At 46.2% G+C, this 17,567-nt stretch overlaps 1 protein-coding gene across 1 annotated transcript in view; it reads right to left on the bottom strand.

Moving 5' to 3' along the window:
- FAM171A1 (family with sequence similarity 171 member A1) overlaps nucleotides 1–17,567 on the bottom strand; it is a gene marked incomplete at both ends in the record, with an annotated part of 121,446 nt that overhangs the window by 37,634 nt on the left and 66,245 nt on the right. Inside the window, 2 exons of the mRNA XM_080716993.1 lie at nucleotides 8,472–8,564; nucleotides 11,720–11,947. Coding sequence (XP_080573119.1) covers nucleotides 8,472–8,564; nucleotides 11,720–11,947 — 321 coding nt within the window. The remainder of the gene's footprint in view (nucleotides 1–8,471; nucleotides 8,565–11,719; nucleotides 11,948–17,567) is intronic.

Genomic DNA, 17,567 nt, shown 5'->3' with positions numbered 1-17,567 from the left:
ACTGCTTTAGGTCCATTGAGGGAAACGTAACCACAATGGGGACCAGTCACTGTATAATCTGAGCATCTTCATATAACCAAAACTACACGTCCTGAGGCCTCCTGTGTCTGGACACAGGATATAGAGAAGACTAGGACAAAGTCTCTGTGTTCCTGGCACTCAAGAGTAGAGTTGGCAGATGTGGAAACAGCTTGTCCTAGTATCTTGAGTCCCAGAATAAGGGAGGAATGACAAAAGTCCAAGATGGACTTGCCGCAGTGAGAAGTCACCTACGTGGTGCTGTGAGTCATGTCCTGAAGGCTGTGAAGAGACTCACCAGGAGAGACAGCATGTTTGATGTCAGAGAGACCAGGCTGTAGAGCATGAGTGGGAGCCCGAGTGTGTGTGCGAGCTGAGCGTAGGCTGCTTGGGCCTCAGGTGGAAGATGAGGCCCGCGCAGGGCACAGCGCTACAGCTCAACAGCTTGGACTTGGGCTGCAGGGGAGTCAAACAATGGCATTTGTTTTGACCTCTTCTGACAGCGGGTGGAGCTAGTCTCATGCTAAGGCTGCTGTGGTTCAAGTGAGAAATGACCAGGTTCTAAATAAAGACGGTGGCGCTGAGGGTCAGCCCTGAAGAGGTGGCTGAACTGAATGCCATTTTTGGAATATGTCGTGGGCAGGGAAGCAAGAATCCATAAAGGAGGCTGAGAAGAAAGGAATGAATTGATGAGAGATCGCAGATGGAGGAGAAAGGAAGAAAGCGGGAGAAGTCAGGCAGGATGAGGAGGACTGAAAAGGGGTGTCTGTATCTGGAACTCTAGCTGTGCTGAACACAGCAAGAGAAATTTCTAAGAATAGCATGAGGCCAAGTGAAAGGGGTGGAAAGGTGTGTTCGTGCAGGCTGAGACATCTTCAAAGCTTGGGAGGGAAAGGATGGAGAAGCTTGAGGATGAAGAACAAGGGAGTAAGAAGGAGTTTTCTTAGCTGGGCTTGGTGGCACATGCCTGTAATACTAATAGTTGGGAAGCTGAGATAGGAGGATCGCAGGTTCAAAACCAGCCTCAAAAATTTAGCAAGGTTCTCAACAACCTAGTGAGACCCCATTGTAAAATTAAATAATAAATAAATAAATAAATAAATAAATGGGTTGCTGGTATCGCTCAGAGGTAGAATGCCTCTGAATTCAATCCCCAATACAAAAAAAAAAAAAAGTGGTTCTCTTTGAATAGTAAAGCCTTCAGCAATTTTAAGGGCCAAGGAAGAATGAAAGGAAAAGAAAGGAGGATTATGCACAGACAGAGGCAGGTTGGAGAGGAGGTCAGGAATGGGCCAGTAGGAATGCTCAGGGCTTGTGGTGGAGAACCTGCAGGGAGGAACATTCGTCTGTCCCCAAAGAAAGAGCAGACCAAAGACATCATCCCCATCTAACCTGTGTCTATTTCTGTCTGAAGCAAGCAGCAAGGTCACTGTAGGAGATGGGCATGAAGATGGGGTGGAGGTTTTCTCAGCGGCCCAGGGAGCAGGGAATGGACAGTGCTGGGAACAGCAGAGTGGCCCCAGAGATGGAGACCGTGGATACTGTGACACCCATGAAGCTGCAGACTGACCCAGCAGCCAGGAGCTGTCTGGGCATCCTCACTGTATCTTCTTATTTACTGTCTTCCTGTTCTGAGTTATTTCTCCGGATTGCATGAAGGCCTCTGGGAGCCTCCGGGAGGCTCTGGGAGCTGGAGCTGCAGGTGGCCGCCCCATCTCGTCTGCGGCATCCAGAGAACCCCAGCGCTGCCCATTGTTCCATGAATCACCTGTGATTAACTTCTGGATTCAACACCAGACCCCTCCCCGAGAGATTGCCTTTGAACACGTTATTCATCAAAGCACTAACCGTTTCCAGGAAAATGATTCTTAGAAGATAATTTACGAGCATTCACCCTTCCCATTTGCTTCTCATCTCACTGACAAGCCAGCAGTTTACCAGTATTTCACAACAATGAGCACATTTGCAGATACAGCCTCTGCTGGGGAGTTCCTCTAGCTGACTGGGTAGTTGGCCTTTCCCTTCTCTTTATTGCTGTTCCAGTCTTTCCTGATAACCAATGTCAATGCTAACTACACACAATCACTTTCTTTACATTCAAAAAGTAAGGACTGTTGGCTGCTAGAGCCAATTCTACTGGAAATATGCATTTACTGTACAGCTCAAATGTCTGCAGGCATCCTGCATATTCCTATCGAGTCTGATGAGAGAACTGTTTTATTAGTGAACAGAGTCAAAACACATAAATATCCAGCTGGGCACAGTGGCACAACCCTGTAATCCCAGTACTTGGGAGGCTGAGACAGGAGGATCACACATTTGCAATTAGCCTCAGCAACTCAAACTTTTTCAGAACAAGAAATAAAATCAATAAAGAACAAGAAATAAAAACAGTAAGAACAAGCACCCTGTTTCAGAACAAGAAATAAAAAAGGATGTGGGTGTAGCTCAGGAATAGAACATTCCTGAGTTCAATCCCCATTCCCCCCCAAAAATAATATGTATAAATATCCTCAGTATCTATCAAAGAAAAAAATAAGCAGTTTTTACTTTTATAGAAAAACTCTTATTAGCATGAGTTTATTCTCTGTTTTATTTGGTTATAAATATTTGAAAGCCAAAACTTGAGCTGAAGCATTGGGCATCTGCCTGATGAGAGCAATGACCTCCTTTCCCCATCCCCTGTGCCTTCGCTCTCTCCAAGCCTTTCTCTTTAGCATCACACAGTCAGCCATCACCTAGCCCCGCGCATCCTCCACGTGAAGTTCCAGGAGGGAACCGGCACTGTGGTACCCACTGCTTTTACCGGGGCTGCCTGACCCTTCTCACCACCCAAGCAACACGCTCAATCGACTGGCTGCCGGCACTTACATTTCTGAGCAGGCAAGAGTTTCTTTTTTCCCTCTTCTAAACCCACTGAAAAAATAATAAATGCAACCAAATGTGACCAGCTGGAGAATAAAAACAATATATCTTTCAGAAATTTAGTATTATGTTGGTTTTATAGCACAGAACTGTTTTCCTTCTAGTGAGTAAGAAATCTTGATAAAAAATCATATTATCCATTATTATTGCCATGCTTCAACCCAACAGGGATACAGAAAAGTATAATTAAGTATTATTAATCTCATGAAGTAGGGCAGGCTAAAAAATTTTAAAAAAAAGTCCGTAGTTTTAAGAAGCTGGCAGGGAAATGAGATTGTAGAAAGAAAGAAATGGTTCTCGGCCTGTGTTTGGTTAAGCTACAGGAGGCTGGAATATAATAGAATGAATAAATTAACTGTAATGACAGCTACTTAAATGATGCACCTCTTTGGGCTTACTTATAATATGATCACACTTCTTGCTCCATAGAGAAAGAACTGTGCAAATACTGTGTGTATGCACGGTGTGTGTGTGTGTGTGTGTGTGTGTGTGTGTGTGTGTGTGTGAGAACTGTACTTTGTTTTAGCATTCACAACAAAGGAAAAACACAGGTCATGAGAAAGTAGTTTCTTGTGAGAAGTGTAAAACACAGGCAGGTGTTGAGTTTTGGTTTTAACCTGTTACTCGGTCACTCAGTGGCTCGCTCCATGGCTGCCTGTCTCCAGGCAGGCACAGGGCAGGGCCCTGGAGGAACCAACATGATGGTGACATAGTCCTTGGCCTTCAGGCTTTTTAATTTAGTTGAGGAGGAAAGGCACACCACTAAATACAATAGAAAAAGACCCAGTGCCCCAGCTGGAGGGCTGGCTGTGAGGAGCAGTGATGGAAACCGGCTGGTGGGCGCTGAGGACAGGAGCCAGAAGGCATGGAAGGGGCAGGGTTGGTGCTGCTGGTTCCAGGCGCAGCACTGCTCTGGGATGGTGGGCAGGTGTGTGGGATTCCCTCTGGCCGCTGACGGAACTCTATTAACCTCAGTCCGCTTTCTTCCTCTGCTCATGACCCTACCATGAGGAGGAGGTGCAGCCCAGCCTCATGATCACCTAATGGTGATGCAATTGATTCCCAATAAAAGGAAGAGAGGGCAGAGCTGCTGGCTTTGGCCAGGACCTAAGCCTGGCCAAGCTCTGTGCTGGTTTCTGCTGTGCCGGCCGTCCACTCCAGACCCATGAGTTGACCCATGAGTCTCCAGGGTCCACTCCAGACCCTGGAGAGATGCGGCCACTGGTCCAAGGGCCTGGGCAAACGAGGATGCAAAGCAAGGCCGGCGGCCGACTCCGTGGTTCCCAGTGGTGCTGCAGGAAGCACCTGGAGAATGTGGCATTAGGCCTCTGTCCAGGGGAGGTTTGAAGACAATGCGAAATGGAGTGGAAGGTCCCCAGTGGAAAACTGAAACAGAAACTCAGGCTAGAACAGAGCGAGCAAAGGAGACCACTTAGAGGGAGGCTGGGACCAGATCCCAGAGTGCTCAGGAAGGAGACTGAGTTGATCTACAGGTCAAGAGGAGCCCGGAAGGAAGGATGAGAAAGGACTGGCGCTCAGCTGCAGGAAGACCAAACTGGCAGTTCAAGGGTGCGATGCACTGGGGAGGAGGAACTCAAGCCAGGAAGGCTAGCTGATTCTGAAGCCCTGCTCCAATCCTCATGCACAGACCAGGGACCAGCAAGCCAGCTGGGGTGACCGCAGAGATCGCCATGGCAGTGCAAACGGGCAGCTCCCAGCAGCAGAAGAAACACAAATGTGGCAGGCACAGGGCTGGCGGCCCTATGGCAGCAGTCGCTATAACTGCATTTGACTCATGGGGACAGAAGGATAGAGAAAGGATGGTACACTTTCTCCTAATAAAGGGAAATGTGGTACAGCAAGAACCAAAGATGGCGGTGAAGCAGAGAAGAAGAGGCGGACACTGACCCCGAGGGGCTGGAAGGCACGTGGGAGTGGAGGGGTGCGGCCACCTGCTCTGAGAGTCGCAATGCTGCAGCTTCCTCTGGATAACTGTGACAGCCAGCAGAGGTGCTGGGCCAGAGGACCATCTAGCCCTCAGTGTAAAGAGCTGGGATTTTATTCCAAGTAGGAGAATCCTCCAGAGAACTGAAATGGGCCGGGCATAGTGGCACACACCTGTCGTCTCAGGAGGTGGAAGACTGAGACAGGAGGATTGCAGGTTTGCAGCCAGCCCAAGCGGCTTAGGCCCTTCGGAACTTATATTCTCTTTCAAAATAAAAATAAAGCAAAATAAAATAAGGCTGAGGTCATAGCTGAAACAGAAAGAAGAGCAGTGTGCTGGTTTGACTGCTTCTGCTTTGACCTTGTGAGAACGTGATCATGGGTTAGGAGGATGGGGAAGGTTACCATCAATTAAAAACCTGTAAGCCAGGGGTGGTGGCGCATGTTTGTAATCCCAGTACTTGGGAGGCTGACATAGAAGGATCATAGGTTCATAGCCAGCCTCAGCTACTTGGTGAGGCCCTCTGCAACTTAGTGAGACCCTGTTTCAAAATAAAGAATAAAAAATAGGGCTGGGGGTATAGCTTGGAGGTAGAAGGGCCCTGGGTTCCATCCCCAGTGCTGCAGAAAACAAAAACAAAAGCAAACAACAATAATAACAACAAACCTTCTTTAGAGCTCGTGAGCTCCTGGGATCATATTAAATGACAACAGAGATGCAATCAAAGATAATTCCCAAAGTTTTGGCCAGATCGACTTCAGTATACATTTATGTCATTTATTGAGACAGTCTATGACCATGCCAACCTGAACTCGCCCGCCCAAACCTGTGATCTTGGAAGCTAAGTAGGGTCGGGCCTGGTTAGTACTTAGATGGAAGTCAAAAGGCAAAATGCAAAGGGCAAAAGAAAAATAAATAAATAAAATCAAAGGCTCTGTGTATATATGACAAGTTGGAAATGCCCATTAGACACCAAAGTGTAGGTGTCAAGGAAGTAACTGACTCTGAGCCTCCTTCTCAGGGGAGGCTGAGCTCCCCTGGAAAGAGGGAATGGAAGAAGTTAGCATTTAGAGAACATTGAAATCCAGGGATCTAAATGTCTAATGAAAGGAATGGCAAGAAGACACACGGGCCCAGGAGAGGCATTAGGGTCTCCTGGAAAGAGCAACTGAGAGGAAAAGTTAAAATCAAAGCATGATGTAACAGAAGCAGGGAGACAGGCTCAAGACAGAGGGACCCAGCAGGTGTTTCTGGTAAATGAGATGGAGATGTCAAGGGGATGGAGAGCTGCTTGGGCTGGGCAATAAGTGGGCTTCGGCACCAACTACAGCCAAGCTAATAAGAGAAAAACTGGGTGGCAGCCAGACCATGGGCGTGGGTCACAGCGATTCTAATGTAGAAAGGAGTGGAAGACTCAGGGCCAGCACTGCTCCCTCTCAGAAGAAAGAGACGATAACTTCGGGATTTTACCGTGTAGACCATAACAAAATCTGTATCTCTCTTCATCTTTTTCTTCCAAACTTGAGACACGAGTGCTGTCAGACACCTATACTTCTTTCCTCTTCAAATCCACTCCCCAAGAAGCACATGTTATGCTCACTGTTATATATATATATATATATTTTTTTTTTTTTTTTGCGGGTCTGGGGTCTGGGGATGTAACCCAGAGGCATTTGACCTTCGAGCTACACCCTTGCCCTATTTTTTATTCTTTATTTTGAAACAGGGTCTCACTGAGTTGCAGAGGGCCTCACTAAGTAGCTGAGGCTGTCCGCGAACCCCGATCCTCCGATCTCAGTCTCCCGAATGCTGGGATTACAAGCGTGCCCGCCATGCCCGGCTTGCTCACTGTATATTGCTACAGATCCCTAATCATAAGCTCACCTCAGCTGGGTGTGGTGTCACACGCTTGTAATCCCAGCTCTTGGGAGGCTGAGACGGGAGGATGGCAGGCTTGTGGCCAGCATCAGCAACTGAGTGAGGCCCTCTACAACTTAGTGAGATCCTGTTGCAAAATAAAGAATAAACAGAGCTGAAGGGGTAGTTCAGAGAAGAATGCCCCTGGGCTCAACCCCTGGCACCACCAAAAAAGTAAATAAATAAATAAATGAATCAGTCCATCTCATTTGCAAATAGCACATGGATTTAGTCTGGTAGAGAACACTGTATATAAAACTATTGGAATGAACAATAAGGAAGAGTCGTTCCTCGTTATCAGTAGTGCATTGGTTCCAGGGCCCTCTGTGGATGCAGAAATCCATGATGTCCAAGTCCCTTATGCAAAATAGCTTAGTATTTGCATAGAACCTAATGCATATCCTATCATACATTTTAAGTCATTTAGATTACTTATAATACCTAATGCAATACAAATGCTATGTCGATAGTTGTTATATTCTTTTCTTATGAAATAATGACAAGAACAAGTCTACACATATTCAGTAGAGTTGCAATTAAAAACTATGTTCTATATGTATCAAAGTTAATCACCAAACAAGCATGGGATCAAGGGAGGGGAAGGGAATGGGATGGGGACTGGATGAGGGCTAATTGGATGATGTGTGCTTGTATATCCTCTCGTCTTATATTCCAATGTGATGTATGATTACAATGCACCAATAAAAATAAATTTTAAAAAAACTATGTTCTATCAAGGGTGGTTGGATCTGAGAATGTGCAGCCCATGGAGACAGAACCTTCAGACACAGAGGTCAAATATGAATAAAAAACAGATCCGATTGAACATTCGATGCCAGGAAATATGATTCTCAGGCACAAGATTTAGATGAAATAAAACGATCTCCTTAGCACAGAAATATGTTTTACACAAGTGTTATTCCCAGTTTTAACCCCAATACCAACCAGAGGCCAAATTCCTCAAACCTTTTATATTAGTTTCTCTGTAAGAGCCACAGGAGCCGGGGGTAGCTGGGGGTCACATTTACACACATCACATGTGGGACAGATTAAAAAGCCAGGGCAAAAGAGAGAGGAAAAAGTCACACAGACACGCTTGTTAGCCTTTGAGAGTGATCATGTACCCTAGCAAATATGGCCAGGCATGCCTGGGACTGTGACCCAAACAAGATTAATAATCTCTCCTTGCAGTGAAAGAAATCTTTCCTTGGTAGAGGCAGAGCAGAGGGGTCTTCTTTCCCCCTTAAACATACAGAGGATGAACCTGCAAGAAATAAGATTACAAGCCGGGCACAGCAGTACAGCCTATAATTCCAGTACTTTTAAGGCTGAGACAGGAGGTTTGCAGGTTTGAGGTCAGCCTCAGGAACTTAATGAGGCACTCAGTGACTCAGAGAGACCTTGTTTCAAAATAAAAATAAAGATGGAGTGTAGCTCCAAGATACTAGGGTTCAATCTCTAGTACCGAAATCATAATAATGATAACTAAAAATATTACAGCCAATTGATAGTTTAAATGAAAATGAATGTGTTGTGCTCTCCCAGGGACAGCACACATTATGTCCAAGCTGTAGACATCACCATCTGACAATGGCGGGTCCCTTGTAAGATTTTAGCAGTCAGGCTAAAAGTTACTGTCACTTCTCTTTTTAAATATAAAACATACCTTGGAACCCTGACACTATTTGCACAACATCTTCATAGACCATTAGAGTGGCAGACCGTTCTGGAAGCAGGCCAAGGCTCAGCGAAGAAAATACTGCAGGAACAAAATGGACATAAGGTTATTCTGACATTCAAATCCAAAGGCTCATTCTAATTTTCTAAGTACTCTTTTTCTTTTTGTGGTACTGGGGATGAAACCCAGGGACTACACTTCCAGACCTATTTTATATTTTAATTGGAAACAGGGTCTCACTAAGCTGCCGAAAGCCTCACCAAGTCGCTGAGGCTGGCTTCGAACTTGAGCAATCCTCCTGTTTCAGCCTTCCAAGTGATGCGATTACAAGCAGTATTTTTTCTGGTGGGGGGAATCCTGGGGTTCCAGGAAGCCCTTCTACCTCAGGGCTACATCCCCAGACCTATTTTTATATTTTTATTTGGAAACAGGGTCTCTTAAGCCAGTGAGGCTGACTTCGAACCTGTGCGATCCTCCTGTCTCTGCCTCCCAAGCGCGGGGATTAAAAGCGTGTCCACCATGCCCGGCTGACACATGTATTTTAAGACACAAGCCTTGGGCAGTGTAGTTGGTGTTGAAGGGGCGATTAATGTGGCCAGAGGCTGTGGTAATGGTCCTGTTCCACTGCAAAATGCCTGGGCTGGGGCAATAATTAAGATGCAGAATGATAGTCGTAAGTGGACAGACAGCATTTTTATGTAGCTAAATTTGTTTGACAAAGGGGAAGAGTCTCTCCTAACACTGTCCCGCACAAGCTCTATTCCCTCCTGTGAAAGAGAAAAAAGTCCAACACGTCCCCTAGTGACTCTTGTTATGAGAAATGAGCGCCAAGCTCACATGAACTAAGACACTGCGTTCACACAGGAAAAACAGCATTTTTTTTTTTTTAGTTTTGCTTTTTCATATTTAGAAGAGACTCCCAGTTTTTCTCTCCTCCTTCCCCAGTCATCTTGAACACCAAAAGTGTTGGACTTACCCTCCAAAACTGAACAGAATCAAGGGTTTACTCTGCTTTTCCCAAAAGGCCCACCTGAAGTTTGGTTATTCTTCCTGTTAGATTCCAGTAAAGAATACATTATATTGCAAAGGCAAGCAGAATAAAATAATCAAAGACACGGGGAGGTCCTTGGAAATTATTATTGCTTATCAATTTCATTTTAGAACAGAAAAACACAGGCTCAGAAACCCTTGATGGGCCCTATAGGTGGGGCCAGCTGGGGTGGGCAGGCCTGGGACCCAGGGGTCTCAGGACCCATCCAGAACCCTTTAACTGACCTTGGGGTGGGCAGGCCTGGGACCCAGGGGTCTCAGAACTCATCCAAAACTCTTTCAACTGACCTTCGTTGTTTCCATTCTTTGACTCACTTGAGAAAATGAGTATTATGGAAATGGTTGCATTTTTTTCAAATGATCATGTTAACAGAGTCAAAAAATGAATATAATTACAACACAGTCAGTCTTTATTATTCATGGATTCCATTATTTGCAAATATGTCTACTTGCTAAAATTTACTTACTACTTCAAAACCAATACTGTTGGTGCTTTATGCGCCCATGTCTAGAGCAGCCAAATCTGAGCTTCCTGGTGCACACATCCCCAGCTGGGCTGCGCTGGGCGATGCTCTGCCTGCTCGGTCCCGCCCTCATCTTAATGTCCTTTTCTCTATCTATTTAGTTGCCAAGCTTTTCCCTTTTTTTTTTTTTTTCGTCTTCTTCTTCTGTTGGTGATTTCACTGCTTAAAACCACCCCCGAGCACAGTCGCAGTCCCTGCTGTGGGAAGGCTGTGCTCTCTGCTGTACAGAGAAAGCATGTGCTAGATGAACTTTTTTCTGCCGAGGGTTACAGTGCTGCGGGCCAGGAGTGCAGTGTTAGTGAATACACAATCTGTATAAAAGAAGATGTCTTTCAATAAAAATTCAAGTACGACAAAGCTCGGGATGAATCAGCTGCTGTAAACCTCGTGGCTCAGGGCTCCTAGGAGCTCACGCCTCGTGGTGGTGGTACAGTATTTGCTAGCTCTGCATTCAAGGTGACCTTTTCTACTGTAACTCCCACGAATAATGTCCATTGACTGTACTTTGGGCAACTGCTCTTGTAACACAGGCCGATACCATCTCAACTTTCCCTGGGTCATTCCAGTGACTTCTCAAGTGTGGAAAACGAAGAGGCAGAACCTTCCCTTGAGACAGAACCTAATAAGGGCCTTTCCCCCATGCTGGGCTCCCCAGGCATCTGGCCCAGCCCCCGTCCTCCACTCTTTGGTGAAGTTCATAGCTTTGACTCTCATTTCAATGCTGTTCATGATCCAAACCAAACCTGGAACACAGGCCTCCCTATGCACCTCAAATTAAAGCTATGAAGTGGAGGGCAGGGGAGATAAGCAGACACTGAACCTTTAGCTTTTAGCCCGGCTTCAGATTTTACTATCTGACTTCCGCTTCAAAACTGTTCTTGTAGCTGGGCATGGTGGCACACACTTGTAAGGTACTTGGGAGGCTAAGACAGGAGGATCACAGTCGGCCAGCCTCAGCTACTTAGTGAGGCTCTCAGCAAGTCAGTGAAACCCTGTCTCAAAATAAAAAAAACAAGCTGGGCGTGGTGGCACACGCTTGTAATCCCAGCATTCAGGAGGCTGAGACAGGAGGGTCACGGTTCGAGGACGGCCTCAGCTACTTAGTGAGGCCCTTTGCACCTCAGCGAGATCTTATTTCCAAAAAAAGAATTAAAAATAGGGCTGGGGGTGTAGCTCAGGGGTAGACTGCCCCTGGGTAACATCCCCAGTACAGAAAGAAAGAAAGAAAGAAAGAAGAAAAAAAAATAGGACTGGATGTAATCCCAGCATTAGTGAAGACATTTGCAACTCAGTGAGACCCTGTTTCAAAATAAAGAAAAAAAAAAAAAAGAACTAGGGGTGTAGTCTGGATATAGAATGCCCCTGGGTCAATCCCCAGTGCCCCCCCACCTGTTTCTGTATCAAATTATAGGTATGCTGCACACCAATAATCCTAGTACTTAGGAGGCTGATAGGAGGACTGCAGGTTCAAGACTATCCTCAACAATTTAGTGAGACTCTCAGCAACCTAGTGAGACCCTGTTTCAAAATTAAAGAGCTAAAAAAAAAAAAGGCTGCGGTACAGCCCCGAGGTTTGATCCCCAGTACCACCAAACGCAAAAGGACTCCCTCACTGTCCACCGGCACCACAGCTCTGCGGCAGGAAGATGAAGCATGCCTTACCGGGCAGTCGGATTGGCTTCCACGGGGCAGAGTTGGGCACGTAGGCGTGCTTCGAGGCGGTGACGATCAACTGACTGCCCAGCTTATACTGGAACTTGACGAAGGCGACACCATCTGCTCCTGACGCGCCAGAGGCGACGGAGACCTGGCTGGCGAAGATCTCGATGAGCGCATCCGCGATGGGCTGGTGGGTGCTGGCGTCACTGACGTGCACCTTCAGCGTAACTTCTGGAAAGGGAAGAGGCACGGAGAACAGCTGCGTGAGCCAGGAAATACCAAGAGTGATTCTGCTGTAACTGACTGAAGGCGAAGGGTGGGCGGCTGGGAAAACCTAGGGCCACATCCTCGGCACTGGTGATGGTTTTGTTTTCCTAGTACTAGGGATTGAAATCAGGGATGCTCTTCCCCTGAGCTGTATCCTGAGTCCTCTTTTATTTTTATTTTGAAACAAGGTCTCACTAGGTTGTTGAGGATCTTCCTAAATTGCTGGGGCTGGCCTCATACCTGTGATCCTCCCATGTCGGCCTCCCAAAGACTTGGGGTTACAGGTGTGCACCACCGCCCTGGCTAGCGTGGGCAATTTGATCAGGGCATTTCCTTCTCAGCGGTTCCCTTCTACCTCAAACAATTTCCTATTTTCTTCAAAACCACTGCCCTTCACAAACTTACTTTCTTTTTTGTTTTTTTCCTCCTTCCTGCTTACTCTAAAAAATAATTGAGAGACAAATCCTATCCCTTGAACATACCAGGAACAAACACAATAGTCTTTCATCCCTCGCAGAGCTGTTGGCAAACAGCCTGGACAGGGCTCGGGCTGCTTCAAAGGGCCGTCCAGGCTGCAAGGTGGGCACTGGGCCCCGCAACGGGCCTGGCAGACAGGGACGTAACTAGCCCAGGGTGGGTGTGTGGGACTTCGTGAGGGCAGAACAGCAGTCAGGAATATCTTTAGTATTATTGTGTGTGTGTGTGTGTGTGTGTGTGTGTGTGTGTGTGTGTGGTACTGGGGGTGGAACCCAGTGGCTTTCTACCTCCGGGCTATACTCCCAGACCTATTTTATATTTTATTTGGAAACAGGGTCTCACTAAGTTGCTGAGAGCCTCACTAAGTAGCTGAGGCTGGCTTCGAACCTGTGCGATCCTCCTGTCTCAGCCTCCCAAGCGCGGGGATTACAAGCGTGCGCCACCAGGCCAGAAATATCTTTAAAAGAGGAGATCCATTCTCATCAACCTAGCAAGGCTCTGTTTCAGAATGAAAACAAAATGGGTGTAGCTTGGAGGTTTAATGCTTCTGGGTCCAATTCCCAACCTGCTCCCCCCCCTCTCTGCCTCTCTGTCTCTCTCTCACACACACATGCACACACACACTATGGGAGATTCAGACATGGTGGTGCACGCCTGCAATTCCAGTACGTAGGAGGCTGAGAAAGGAGGATCAGGGTTTTGTGGATCCCAGTCAGTTAAGCCTCAGCAACTTAGTGAGACCCTCTTTCAAAATAAAAAATAAAACAGACCTGGAGTTGTATCTCAGAGGTAGAATGCTCTCGGGTTTGGTCCCCATACCAGTGGGGGAAGGAGGATGAAATGTCGAAGCTAGATGAGAATAAGTCAGAAGCATCTCCTGTACGATGATCCCTCTTTGCTTGGGCAGGAAGGGGGTGGATGGAGCCCAGTGTCATGCACCCGGCCACCCCAGGCACTACTTGCCCTCCGTGTTGAGCAGCTGCCTCTCATCTGAACGCCTCATTGGTGACCTGGGATGCAGAGGTGGGGCGATGGCTAATAAAGATGTAAAAGTGGCCAGCAAGGCTCATGTGGCCAGCAAGGCTCATGTTCATAGAATCTCTGGAGTCTGAGTCCATGGAGTGCCCAGCAGCCAGGCTGGCTGGGGACAGAGCAGCCCCGGAGCAGGGATGGGGTTGGAGTGTCAGTTGGCCTCGCTGGTCCTGCCTAGTACTACCCACTCTGGAGGTCTACTGCAATTAGCACTCTAGATTTGAATCTCATCTCCACTAAGGACGAGATATATGGCCTTGGGTATGTTATTTATGCCCTCCTGGTCTCAGTTTCTCCATCTGGAAAATGGGCATGCTAACAGAACACATCTCAATGTACAGGTAGAAACAGTGAGCTAATGCTTGGCAGGGGAAGGATCAACTCTAGCGACTGCCATCTCGTTCCTGGGTTACTAGCTTGATAGACTCTTATTTGGATGCTCATTGTCCGAACCGGTTTCTCCCTCAGCCTGTTCTTCACTCTGAGCCAGGTGTTGCTATAACATAAATCTGCTTTCCAGCCCCAGGTTCGAGACTTTTGGGGCTTCCCTGCCCTGGACCACAGTTGTGGGGGGACCAGGGACCAACTCAGGGAAGCAAGGTGGAGGGCAGAAAGGTGTGAAGCAGAAGGCAGGGGTGAGATGTCCTCTCAGAGAGCATTAACACCTTCCTAGCCAAAGGGGTTGGGGGCGTAGCTCATCCTTAGTGAGAGCACATACTTAGTATGTCTGCATTAAATTCCTAGCACCAAATAACTAACTAAATAAATAATTGTAAAGATAGAAAAAAATTCTGTCTTAAACTAGAGTAACTGTATAGAGTAGATATTTCTTTCTATTTGAGGATCTCTACCATGGAAATTACCAACTGTCTTATGACAACCCTATCAAGTCTGCAAATTCCAGTTAGTGCAATCATTTTCCTACCTATTTTTTGACATACTGATTTCATAAATGTCTTAGGCAGGTCACCATAGAGAATAACTTAAAAACCCCAGACCTAGGTGCTGTAGATGTGCACCAAATAATGCCTCAAATTCTTTCAGAAACAAAAAAGAAATTAAATGCCACAGAAAATGAACACAGCTACTTAATACTACAGGAGGAAGAAACTAATTCCAAAAGATAGGATTAAGTCAACATCATAAAAATAAAAAATGCGATACTACAAATACATTTAATCAATTATTCCATCTATCAGTATCATCTTTATGCAGATTTGCAGGAAGTACGCCACGTATACAGTTCCTAATTTGACTTGGTCTTCCTTGTCCCCAAGTGGTATACTACATTATAACATAAACTAATTTTATTAATATTCATGTGGCAAAAATCCCCTCAAAGAGGGCCAATGGGAAGGGCTTTGTAGAAGCGCATGGATGCCTTACGTAACTTTATGGTAATGTAACATTTACTAACAACTGAGAACACAAGCTTTCTTCGTTCTTCACTGTTTGCTGAGAAGGCAAAAACCACCCAAGTTTTGAAAAAAGGACTCATGAATAGACAAAGAAAGAGGGAATTCACTTTAATTAGTGTCCTAGATTCTACCACTCAAATTTTTTCTAATAAGAGAAGTCCAGTTTATGTTGTGCAATATTTTGGAAGTGATTACTTCTGTCTTTTCGTGTGATAGGGCAGGGGGAAATACCAACATGACTGGGTAATTCTTCCAGACCACTGGGGCATCATTTTTGTAGAGAAACACTTAGAATTAGACTATCCACTCCACAACAAACAAAACTCCCAAGTGACAGCAAGAGAAGTTTTCTGACCAGGTGAGACAGGGTTTACTAACACTCCTCCCTTTTGCTGATTAGAAAAAAGAACCTACAAATGGCCCCAGCCATAAACATGCATTAAGATGCACCATGAAGCCAGGCATAGTGATCACACCCGTAATCCCGTACTTGGGAGGCTAAGACAGGAGGATCACAGGTTTGAGGACAGCCTATGCAACACAGCCAGGTCCTCAGCAACTTAAAGAGTGAAATAAGAAATAGGGCTGGGGATATAGCTCAGAGGTAGAAAGCCCCCAAATTCAGTCCCCTGTAACACACACACACACACACACACACACACACACACACACACACACACACACACTGATGCACCATGTTTTACTGCTGCTCAGTAAGGACTTCAGGCGCCTGCTGAGCTGGGATGCTGGGTTATTACAGTGGAACCAGAGCATCATCCTCCGGGTCCTCACCCTGCACATCCATCACCAGGTTCCACTGATTCTGATTCCAAAATGCTCATGGCAAAGCAGACCTTTCTTCTGCATCCTTGTGAACACAATCTTACTTGAGGTCCTCACCACCATCCCCCAGACTGCTGCTTGCCTCTTAACAAAAACTGTCCCATCTTCAGACCTGAGCCCGGAAGTCCCGCCCACGCTGGAGGATCTCTCTTAATCCTGAGCCCGGAAGTCCCGCCCACGCCGGAGGGATCCTCTCAATCCTGAGCAGACCTTGAGCCCTGCTGTGTCCCCATCACCAGCAGCTGCAGCCCTGTCCTCAGGCTGAAGGGACCCTCTGCTGGTTTTTGAATGGTCTATAAGTGAAGAATGATTTTTACACTTTTAAATAATTGAAAGAAATTAAGAGAATAATATTGTCATGAAAATGGTCTTGAATTTTAATTTCAGCATCCCTAAGGTCTTTTTTTTTTTTTTTTGGTAGTGCTGGAGATTGAACCTCAGAGCCTTCTACCTCTGAGCTACTCCCCAAGCTCTATTTTATTTTTTATTTTGAAACAGGATCCCATTAACTTGCTGAGGGCCTCACTAAATTGCTGAGCCTGTTGCGAACCTGTGAGCCTCCTGTCTCAGACTCTCAAGTACTGGGATTTCAGGCATGTACTACCACACCCGGCTTTGTTAAGTTTTATTGGAACATAGCCTAAATATCCCTGTCTTGTTGTTAATTTCATTTATTTATTTTTCTGTTGTTAAGAGAATACTACCAAATGCCATTTGATAACTAGTGAACTATTGTTAAAAATATTTATTGATCAACTATTATAAAGCTTAGCCTGACACTGGACACTGTGAGAGATTTTTAAAAAAAAAAATATGATTCCCGTTTTTAGAGTTTGTAGGTTTGGGGTTTTATTTTGGGGGGGAGAGACAAGGGAGGGAGGGGAAGGAAGACCATGTGGAAGTCAGAGAGAGCAAATGCTGAAATGTGGGTAGGACAGTGTAAAAAATATAGCCAAGAAAAGAGATCTGGAGTTGCAGGAGAACCTAAAAAAAAAAAAAAAAAAAAAAAAAAAAAAGATCTGGAAGCATCCATCATGGTAAGAGTGACAGGGGAAAGATTCCAAGGGTGTGGTGGCCCTCAGTGGAAGGCATGGACGTGGCTTTCTGGGTTGAAGCTGCATTCATAATGGCCCTGATTATAGGTTATGGGCTTCAGTGGGGGAGTTCTTCCTGGAAGAAAGGCCGCAGGAGGCTATGACAGGAAGGATGAACAGCACATGCAGATGAGGGCTAGTGGACCACCGGGCATCTTTTGAAATAGCCTTCCTCCATTTGAGAATACTGTGAATTCCAGAAACCCATTTTCCCAGCCTCCCTTGCAGCTAAGATGGGAATCCTCTGGCTCTGTTGGTCTGATGTCTTCTTGCTAGACTTTGACTTGGAAGACAGCAGTGTAAGGAAGCAGGCACTTTTTCTGACCCAAGGGACCACAGAGAAGGCATTCGGTTGGGAGACAGCCAAGGAAACAGGGGGACAGTCCTTCCACGTGGCCAGGATTGTCCTGGCTTTGTCTTTCAGAAGTTCTACAAGCCACCTAAAAGCCTTATTGACTGTTGCTTCTCCTCATGCCTGCTGGTGTGGGTGCTGCTACCTGTGCCCTGCAGGTCTGTGCCTGCCTGGCATGGCTCCCGAGAGATGAGGATTATCTCCTTGAAACGCCCCAGCCCTTGGTATTCCGTCCTTCTCCGTACCCATCATGGGCTCTACCTACCTGCCTGAGAGCAGGTGGACTCTGGGGTGCTCAGGCCTCTTCATGCTACATGGTTTGTACGTCTTGCTACACATTCTTAATGAGTTATTTCACGATCAGGAAT

Source organism: Muscardinus avellanarius (assembly GCF_963383645.1).
Source record: "Muscardinus avellanarius genome assembly, chromosome: 20".
Taxonomy (NCBI): Eukaryota; Metazoa; Chordata; class Mammalia; order Rodentia; family Gliridae; genus Muscardinus; species Muscardinus avellanarius.
The sequence above is the reverse complement of the archived record's forward strand: the minus strand, read 5'-3'. Positions and strand labels throughout refer to the sequence as shown.